Source organism: Elephas maximus, chromosome 18 (genome assembly GCF_024166365.1).
Source record: "Elephas maximus indicus isolate mEleMax1 chromosome 18, mEleMax1 primary haplotype, whole genome shotgun sequence".
NCBI classification, from domain to species: Eukaryota; Metazoa; Chordata; class Mammalia; order Proboscidea; family Elephantidae; genus Elephas; species Elephas maximus.
Window position 1 is genome coordinate 13,824,264 of NC_064836.1, and position 10,547 is coordinate 13,834,810.

The following is a 10,547-nucleotide window of genomic DNA, read 5'->3' on the forward strand; positions in this document are numbered from 1 at the left end:
ACAGCGGCTCATAATTGGTTTTATTCTACTTGCTGGCCCACAAACCTAGGCTTTTAGTTTTTCATTTTTGGAAGATACATCCCACATGTCTTGACTTTTTGTTCCCTGATCCATGGCCATGTTTTTATACAGTAGCCAGAGTATCACGTAGCTGATTTTACTCTTGAATGTGAAAAGTAAAAATTTATTATAATTTTTTTTAGATAATATCCCCAATTTACTGTTTATTACTTTTATTATTATTTTTTAATGTACTTTAGATGAAGGTTTGGAAAGTAAAATTTTAGAATACTTTGTTTCATTCTTCACGTCTAACACTGTATTTTGTACAGTGCTGTGTTCACTTTCATCCTCTCACATAATCTTCATTTATTCTTCTGCGTGCCTGCCTGGATTTCCAAGATAAAAATTTCCACATTTAATAATTTGTAGCTTTTTACCCTGATATGTTTTATTTCCTTTAAAACTTTAAGTTTGGGCACCCAGCCATTCTGAATGCAGAAGGTATTTGATAGCCCCCTGGGTTCTTGTTAATCTTGTATTCTACTGAAAAGCCAATAGGGGTGTATGGAATCACGTTTCTAGTGTCACATTTAAGCTGTCTCCTTTTTAAGTGCTGGTGATAGAACGTGAGTTTTTAATTGACGCTGTTCTGTCTTTTTTTGCTCTCATGTGATAACCTCATCTAAAACAGGTAAACTTTACTAAGATATCTTTGCCTTCACAGGTGATTGAAGTGGAAAAGAATGACGACTTTGAGGACTCTAAGTCCTTAAGCGATGATACTGATATAGAAGTTACCTCTGAGGTATGGGTCGGTAGTAAAAGAGCTGTTTTGCACAGGCCATGTCTTCAGATACTGTGGTCCCAGCGGTTCACGTGTGTTGAAGAGTGCCACCCCCCCGCCCCCATTCCTGTCTGTCTCTCCTAGGTGCTGAGAGATGTTGGGTTCTTTACGTATTGTTAGAGGTTTGTATTGGAATTGGAAAAGGGAAGGGGATGATTTGATTTAGTGTTCTTCCTACCTAGAAAAGGGGTGCTGGCCTCTCAGTCTGCGCCCTTTTCCCTGCTATCAGAACTCTGTGGACATGATGCAATGGGTACATAAGTATTCACAATAGTTCTGTACTGCTTTTCCCCATGAAACACCTCTCTGTAATCCCAAAGACAGACTTACAGGCTATCTGAAATTCTTTGTCTAGTGTAAAAATATAATGTTTTCAGTGCTTTCTTAAAAAGAAACAAATGGAAAATGACTTTATTTCCATTCAGATTTCAGTTAGTGGAGGGCTATTAAGAAGACTTGATATTAAGCTCTTGGGTAATAGGGTATAGATTTGTCACCAGTTGACAACTTAGGTTTAGACTCCATTGTATATCTTGCTTTTCTCTTTGTGCGCCATTTCCCAGTTTTCTTTCTAGTACTTGCTAGCTCACTTTGTGGGGACAAGGATGGTGGGGGAAGGATAAGAAGGAAATTTTACATTTTGCTGCTTGGTAATAAAAATGTTTTAGGTTGTCTCTGGAGTTGATTCACTCTCCCATCCCTACCCTGCTGTTGAGCATTATGCATTGCAAATTATCTGACTGAGCCTAGCTAAGTAATAAAGTGAAACGTATTAGGCCATTAAGTGTTCTTGACCGTAATACAAATAGCAGAGGTAAGTTTTTCCATCTTAATCAGACTTCTGTAGCTACTTGGGGCCAGAAACTCTATGAAGGAAATAGACTGTATTTCATGAACTCAGAGATGCCATTGAATTTAATAAATCCTATTATTTTATGTACTACTAAAAAAGAAAAAGTGATGCTGATTAAACTATGCCACATCATCAGTTACGAGTGCCAGATCTTTACGGAGTTCACTTGAGTATTTCTGTAACGTTTCAGATGAGATCTGAGGGCTGTAATCTGGCAAGAGTGTTCGGAGGCCATCTGGAGAGCATCCCAGGCTAACAGAGGGGCCGTGTCTCTGCCTCTCAGTCTAGACAGTTGAGTTATGACTCAAAAGTTGAGAAGTAGTTGGCCTTCATTCTGAAAGTAATCAAGTTAGCCTGTGTCAAATCATTGATCCTGTCAAAGCCAGGCAATTAATCTGAATTACAGTAACTACTCTTGACTTTTTCTATGTAGCTGTCTTTGAATTAAGCAAGCAAGGCATTTAGAATTCATTGAGCTGTAGTATCTCCCAATTTGATACGGAGAGTAGGAAAAAAATCACTTTGCATTCAAGGACAGGAACCTTCAGAGGGTATAACTGAGGCATCCAGTTAGCTGCCTGAGAGCATAAGTAAAGTTTTCAAATCTCATTTTAGTTTTAGCTTCCTTTTTGCCAAATTTTATTACATTTGTTAATTAGTGGGAAAGAATGACAGAGTATTATTATCTCTTCATTTCTTAGCCTCTTCTCTGGTAAAGGAGTAAGTTGTACAGAGAGAAAGGACCTAATAGAAGACAGTAGAGAAAAGCTGAAATAATTAACTTTCTTAAAGAAAACTGTATCAGGTTTTGGTTTGAAAATCGCGTTTCTCCCACTGTCAGTGTTAAACTTGCGCACATGTAGCTGTAGAATTGGTTCCCATCCTGTGCCAGACCACTGTTGTGGATGGTCTGGAAGCTCAGTAGCTTACTGAGGTGATGAGGACTGGGCTTCCCCTGCCGTTATCGCAGTCACGCTCACCAGGGAATGAGTCTTAATGGGCTGCGCTTGTCTTTGTAGGATGAGTGGCAGTGTACTGAGTGCAAGAAATATAACTCTCCAAGCAAGAGGTACTGTTTCCGTTGCTGGGCCTTGAGGAAGGATTGGTATTCGGATTGTTCAAAGTTAACCCATTCTCTGTCCACCTCTGATATCACTGCCATACCTGAAAAGAAGGAAAATGAAGGAATTGATGTGCCTGATTGCCGAAGAACCATTTCAGCTCCAGTTGTTAGACCTAAAGATGGATACATAAAGGAAGGAAACGCCAAACCTCTTGATCCCTGCAGCTCAGTGGACTTCTTGGATTTGGCTCACAGCACTGAAAGCCAAGAGACCACCTCAAGCATGGGAGAGCAGTCAGATAACCTGTATGAACAAAGGGCAGATGCGGAAAACATGGAGGATTGCCAGACTCTCTTGAAGCCATGTAGCTTATGTGAGAAAAGGCCACGAGACGGGAATATCATTCATGGGAGGACAGGTCATCTTGCCACGTGCTTTCACTGTGCCAGAAGATTAAAGAAGGCAGGGGCTTCTTGCCCTATTTGCAAGAAAGAGATTCAGTTGGTTATTAAGGTTTTTATAGCGTAGCTGAATCTGTGAGTTGCAGAGAAATGTAACAGGGCCAGGTCAGGAGTCAAAACATCAGTATTGAGTGTCTCTTCTTAGTTTGACCCAGTGCATCCATTCGTTCTTTTATGAACATCTGTGTTCTGGGGCATTTTTGCCACTTAAACTCATATGGAATGTCCTTAGAATTAGAGGATCAATTTGGAGAGACTATTAACATGCAAAGATACGTTAATCAGTTCATTCTCCCTCCAGAGATAGATATCTGGGAGGAAGCAATTACCAGTAAAACATAAAAATACATTCATTCCTTTGCCAAATTATTTGAAAATTAATCCTTGCTTTAGTTAATTTTTTTTCCTACCTTTCTCTTCTTTTGTTAGGAAATACTCTTAGGCATCAAAATCTGTGGCAGCTATTAGAATAATCTTAAAGGTAACAGTGAGAGAAATGTGGGTAATTTGATTGGTTGGTTTATATCGGGGTGTGGATTACTTCGGAGCCCTGCTGGCACGGTGGTTAAGACCTGTGACTGCTACCAAAAGGTTTGCAGTTTGAATCCACCAGCCGCTCCTTGGAAACCCTACGGGGCAGTTCTACTCTGTCCTGTAGGGCTGCTGTGAGCTGAATCGACTCCATGGCACCAGGTTTGGTGAGTTTTGGTTTTTTATGGATCACTTTAAGTTCCAGTCAAGCTGCATGATTCTAAGAAACCAAAATGAAAAGTCTTGGAAAAAAAGATTTCTTTCCTGTGTACCTAGAATAGTGGTTATCATTTTTGCTAACATACCCCTGAAAGAATTTTGAAAAAGTATATGCCTGTTTACACATTTTTTAAAAAATGAGGTATAATTAACATACAATAAAACTTTCTCTTTCGATGAGTAAATACCAACCAAAATAAGCTGTGGAAGGTTTCCGTCATCCCACAATACTCCCTCATCCCCCTTTCCAGGCAGTCCCTTAACCATTTCTTGACCTACCCTGGCTTGGCTTCCTTTTGCTCATCTTTAATTTCACATCTAAGTTTTAAAAAGAAATGTAAGTACTTGAAAAGGGTGTACTGTTCAGCATATGTGCTTTAAAGATATTTTTATCAAAGCCTTGGGACTATAGATCTGGCTGATAAAATTTATAGAAAAAGTCCTGTCATACATGGAGGCAAGCTTGTCCTCATTTTAAAATCGATCAGCTAAATCAGGCTTCTCTTTCAGTCAGAAAATGTCTGGCTTTATTTTTAATTAATAAATGCAATAATGTATGTCTCAGGCATCCCCTCTCAGTTATGAAATAGAGAGGCACAGAGCTTTTAACCAAAACTCTCTGCTGTACTCTCTGTCCTCACTGTTCCTTAGGAGGGCAGTGGGTTTTTTTGACTGCATGGTTCCTGTAGAGGTTTCTACATTCTGGGACAATACCCACAGTTAAGATTCTGGATGCGGAGCCGTTGTTTTTCCTGTGTGTGTGTGTGTGTGTGTGTGTTTTGAGAACAGAGAGTATGCCTCAATTTTAGGACAATATATATGGGAATTGAAGGTCTTTAAATTGATTTCCTTGTAGCTATCCATGTCCGCTTACGCCATGGAAAAATCTTGGTGTGTCTTCAAAGGTATGCATGTTATTTTGAAGATCAAGGCTCTAGGATAGTCGTTCTTGGGAAGCGGAAGACTCACCTGAGTTGGCTGTTAAAAATGCCCACCCTCGGCAGAAATTTGGATCCCTGAGGTCTGGGCCAGGAGTTTGTATTTGAACTAGTCGCTAGAGCTGGGGAGCACTGAGGTGAGTGGTCTACTGGCCACATTTTGCAATCCCTGCCCCTAGAAGAGTTTCTCTTTCCTGTTTTTTTGAGTACCAAGCAGAAAACGGGCAGCACCAAGATCTCCTTATTTAGCATAATATTTAGTTTCTAGAAGAGAGTTATTAAAATCACAGATTTTTTTTAACTAGAATATGCTTATACTCAAACCCTCTTATTTTGCACATGAAGCTTAAAAAGGTTATATGACTTTACAGAAAGCACAGCTATTGATAGAGCTGTTACTAGAATCCAAGTCTCTTGGCTAGTAAATCTTTACACCTGCCTTCTCTTTTTTGTTAAATATTTTAAGTAGTGGTGCTCATTGAATTTGGGACAGCTAAAATATAGGTCATCTAATAAATGGTGTTAGAGATTATGGCTTGTGGCCTAAATAGGTCTTTAAAGAGAACAGTGACTTTTAATACTTTATGTCTCCCCACAGAGAAAGGGCCCAGGAAAAGTCAGACTTTCTCATCTAATCAGATAAATTACTCCTCCCACTGGGAGACAGGTCGAGGGACCTGAACCATTTTCTTCAATATTCCTCTTTCTTTCTTGGGGAATGAAGCTCCAGTCTGGCTCTCTAGGCATTAGAGTCAGAGGGTTTTCCCCCAAAAAGCAGAACCAACTTTTTGAATTCAGTGTTTTGTTAGCCATGGTGAGTGGTCTAAAACTTCAGAAAGTTAACTTCCTCCCTGTTGCCCCCAGTGATGCTGTCTTCATAATAGTTGGATAGCCTCCTTTTTTTTTGCCAGTCAGGTGCTTTTGCAAGTGATAAAGGGGATGGGGGGGAGGGATGGGGGTCTGCACTTGCTGTCCCACAATCCCCTTATATAAAGTTGCAATTTTTGTAAAACTTAGAAGAATTTTAAAATTTATGTGTGTAGATATTTGAGGCTAATTTCGGTACATCCTTGCCCAGCAGAGCCCTCTTTGTCGGCACCCCCCCCCGCCCCCGCTGCTGACCTGGGTCTTGCCCTGCGCCCATCAGCACTGCTGACCCTCACCTTTAGCTGTAGGAAACTTTAAGCCACCTTCTTGGTTTTTGATTTTATTCTTTTTGCCTTGCCACTGCCATACAGATATTTTTAACTCACTGCCACCAGAGCGGGTCATGATTCACATGTGAAGTCTTCAGAATTTATTACTGTCAGATAAAGAAAAAAGCAACTCTTGACTTCCTGACACTACCATTCATCTTTTTTTTTTTTTTAATTATTGTTTACTTGCGTTATTTGGGGAACACAACGTGAAATAATATAATTTTAAAATTACCAGGTATCAAATCACTGATACTCAGTGTCATTTCATTCTATGGTACTTTTTTACTTTTTGAAGCCTAATTTACATTTCATAGAGGCCACGTGAATTGGCACCTATAGGTAGATAGGATATATAGCTAGCTAGCTGCAGAGCTGCTGCCTAGCTGACTTCGGCTCATGGCAACCCCACGTACAGCAGAATGAAACATTGTCTGGTCCTGCCTCACTCTCACAATTGCCAGCAAGTCCAAGCCCATCATTGCTGCTATCGTGCCAGTCCATCTCACCAAGGGCCTACCTTGCCCTTGATGGCCCTCCACTTCACCAAAAATCATGTTTTCAAGTGATCCTTCCTGATGATGTGTCCAATGGAAGTGAGGCAGACAATGTTCTGTGATCCATAGGTTTTCATTTGAGCTAATTTTTGGAATTAGCTCGCCAGGCCTTTCTTACTAGTCTTTCTCTACTATTCATTTTTTCGTTGTAGGTAGGGTGACCATATGCTCTGGTTTTCTGGAGACAGCCCCAGTTTACCCCTCTCCTTCGGTGTCCCACCCCGTTTGTCTCCTCTGACTCTGAAGCCTTTATTTGGACGTTAAATTTTGTGGTCACCTGAGTGTGGGCAAGCCGTGCTTGAGTTTACAGTTTGATTTTGAGGAAGCGTGTGTCAGTGGGGTTCAGCGCTTCCTGCTGCTTCACTCCATAGACTCCTGTGAATAATGAGATCATCTGACAACATCAGATTTCTTAGTGTAGCTTCATTTAAGTTAATATTTATGATCATGTAAACTGGACAGAAAGTCTAGAGCAAAAATGATAAATCATTAGAAAAGCAATGAATTTCTGGATTACAGCTACAAGGGTTTCCTGTCTCTCAATATTAACTCGCTGTCTGGCATTGTGCTTACAGTGTGTGATATGATTTGTATTTAGTAACCAAATCAGACTTTATAAACATCTTAGATGAAGCCTCTCAGCGGCCTGGCCATCTCTCCCCAGCCCGTCTTTAGAACTTCATAGGGTCACACTCCTCGGCCTGAACAGTGGACTTGAGTACAGCCACGCCAAGCTACAGACTGCCAAGAACTGCACTAAGATGAATTCACTGCCAAGCATTTGAATGATATAGTTGTGTTTGCATTGTAATTTTATGTATATTTAGATGTATGTTAATGCTTTATGGGACATTTGGTTCAAGGATTTATTTCTAAAGGTCAGTATCATCTGTAGCAGATTTTTTTGGTGTCACCTGAGTACAATGTTGAAAAGTCATTAATGAAAAACTGGTGAATATTAGTTCTTGGATTGTATAAAAGCTATCGCCCTGTTACCTCTTGATTCTCTTTAGAAAGGAGGACATTTATTAACCAGTTGTTTTTTTCCACAGTTATGTGAACTTTTGAAAGTACATGGCTTTAGATACTGTGAATCTGTTTTCCGTGTAACCAGTTATCTGCTGAAATTGTTCAGCCCCACTGTAAAGAAGAATAGATTTTGATGACCCCTATTTGCCAGTACACATTTGGGCACACACGCTGTAAGGGCTGTTACTGCCTTTGCTGAAATGGATGCAGACTAGGAGCTAGCTGTGCTCAGAACCTGTACTTCAAGGTAAAGGAACTTGCAGACTCGTCTCTGTGCCAAAGGGACTGTGTTTACCGATGTCGGGGACTTTGCACTGCCATAGGGAATGCTAAAGTCACTGTGCTGGGGTTCTCAGATTTGAGATTAGAGTTTAGCAGATGAGGACCTTAAGGCTCAACTGGAATTGAGAAGTATCTGAGGTAGGGCTGAAGTGGCCTCCCAGGCGTAATTTGAGGATAGCTTTTCCTGATTGCATTGAGACGTGCTTTCTCTGGAGAGAGCTTTCCTTACCGCCCTCCATTGCTACGTTCTTCCTTTGTAGGGACCTCCAGATCTCTTCTCTCGTGGGAGAATTTTCCAGAAGCATTTTGAGGTCTTTTGATGCAATGAACATGCAATCCAAGTAATGACATTCATGGTGAATGTGATATTAAAGAAAACATTGCAGCAAACCTGCACTTTAGTTTACTGTGTTAAGATCCTTTTGAATGACAAAAAATGTCCCAGAGGGAAGAAGCATATCTACACAAAGAGGTAGTTAATGTTTTTTTGTAGCTTGTCTGAAATCCAAGATGCTGCTTCTGCCCACAGCTTGTTTTCCTTCATGTTAGAACCATCATTTATGCGCCCTGGGAGCATAGAACAGCTAGTGGAGTTCCTGGTTTCCTGGGTTGGGAAGGTGAGGAGACCTAAACAGGGCCACATAAGCTGTCAGAGCAATTCCTTTCTCACAGTGGTTACTGAAATTTGGAAGATGCTTTACTGAAAATTGACCTTATAACACTTTGAGTTTATTAGGCCATGATTTCTTATCCAGGTTTTGTTTTGTTATATTTGTACTTTAGATGAAGGTTTAGAGGACAATCTACCCAAAAACTCTAGCTTCTCATTTAACACCACAGATACTGTTTTATGACATTACTTAACCCCATGTTTTCTTTTTTTTTAACAGTAAGTAATTTTATGTCAATAGATCCCTTTTTTCCCCCACCTTATTGTTGCTCTTATTTCCTCTTAGTTGAAAGTTATTATCTACTTGTGACTGTTGCTTTTATACTAGAGGCCATGTGTACCACCTCTTGGATGGTTGCAACTACTGTATCTTTAAGACAAGATTTTCCTTTTCCAGGCAGCTCCAGGGAATTTTCTTTTGCAGCCGCCTTAGGTGAGAAGGTAGGAGGGAAACTCTGACACCAGAGCTACTATCTAACAGGTCACAGGTTGAGGTCAGAGGCCTCCTTCATGCAGGCTGTGGGGAGCAGGCGGTGGGGAGCGGGGCACTTATCTTCTCACTAAGGAACTGACGTCAGCTCCCCCTCCTCCTGAGGGCAGAGCATTTTTTCCTACAGTTTGCTTCAGTTTTTCACTTCTCTTGTAATAAGAATCAAGATGTCTCTTTTGACTTTTTTTCCTCCCCCCTTTTAAAACCAGTAGAAAATGCTTTAAAGGAAGGGTGTTTCCTGATCTCCTTAACACCCATGTATGTAAAACCAGGCTCCGAGTGGGCCTCTCCTTCCTCTCCTTCGACCATAGATAGCTATGAACTGTTAAATGCACTGTGAGCTGCCTTTTGGGTAGAGATACGGCGTGAGATTATTCCACCAGTCTTGAGACCTAGCTCAGTCATGTTTCTTGACCTTCCGCCTCTTTTTTTCTTACCTGTAAAATGAGTACACGTACCTACCCTTTCTACCTCATGACTTGTTGTGGGGGTTAAGTATGGGGGAGCAGCTTAAAACCTGTAATTGCCTTGAATAAGATACAAGAAGTTATGCTCTCAGTAGACCAAGCTCTGGGGTATATATTCAGGATACCTCGTATTGTGGAAACAGCCCAGCTGTCCTTTCCGCCTGCCCGGCAGAGCTGAGGTGCTTCTTACAGAGTGTCTTCCCCACGCCTCTAGCTGGGCAAGACAGTCTTGTCCTTGATGTGAGACTCTTGATCAGAAAGAGCTCTGTCTCCAGGTTCTGAGAGAAGCGTGTGTACGTTTGGATGGCAGAGTCTATCCTGTACAACTGCCTTGCTCTATGTACAAAAATCCTACATGCGCCTGAGTAACACAGCCTAGGATCCACTGCCAGTGTACTGAAAACATGCAAGTTTCCAAGTAACATTTCTCATCAGGTAGTCAGACTCAACAGAAATAGCAAATGTGGTTTTATAAAGCAGGAAGGAAAAAGTTGTCTAAAATCACCGTTTGAATGGCATCAACCTCCATCCAAGTGCAGGTTGGTGCCGACTAAGTGAGGAAGGAGGGAGAAATGTGTTCTTGTCTCGTCATCTTTATAAGGCCCTCTCAGTTAATAACTGTCTTTTTTGGCATTTGCACTATGTATTACTTTTAATGGCTGTTGATTCTATTTTGCTATTTTGTGCATTAAATATTTTTCGTTTTGCCTTTTTGTGGTGTCATTATTGAGGAGAGAGGGAATTTTTGTATACAACAAAAATAAAATGGGTTTCTGCCGCTCTGCACAATCTTTGGTCTGATTTGGGAAAGAGGAGAATAGCTTTTGCAATAAAAGTTACTGGACTTAAAATCAACAGCAACTTTAGATATTCCCCCCCCCCCACCTGTGAGGGTAATTGTATTTCAGTTTTAGGTTCCCGGTTCTGAAGGAAACGTCAAGGT

The 10,547-nt window shown here is 40.9% G+C and overlaps 1 protein-coding gene across 2 annotated transcripts in view; it reads left to right on the forward strand.

The window, feature by feature from the left end:
• The window catches only part of MDM4 (MDM4 regulator of p53), a 49,060-nt gene extending 38,745 nt beyond the window's left edge, over positions 1-10,315 (forward strand). The window contains exons 10-11 of one of the 2 annotated variants that reach the window (XM_049857849.1): positions 728-808; positions 2,720-10,315. In XM_049857849.1, the coding sequence (XP_049713806.1) occupies positions 728-808; positions 2,720-3,292 (654 nt within the window). In that variant the 3' untranslated portion in view covers positions 3,293-10,315. Of the gene's footprint in view, positions 1-727 lie in introns of both variants that reach the window. The other variant, XM_049857850.1, reaches the window with a different exon arrangement.
• The last annotated feature ends 232 nt before the right edge of the window (positions 10,316-10,547 follow it).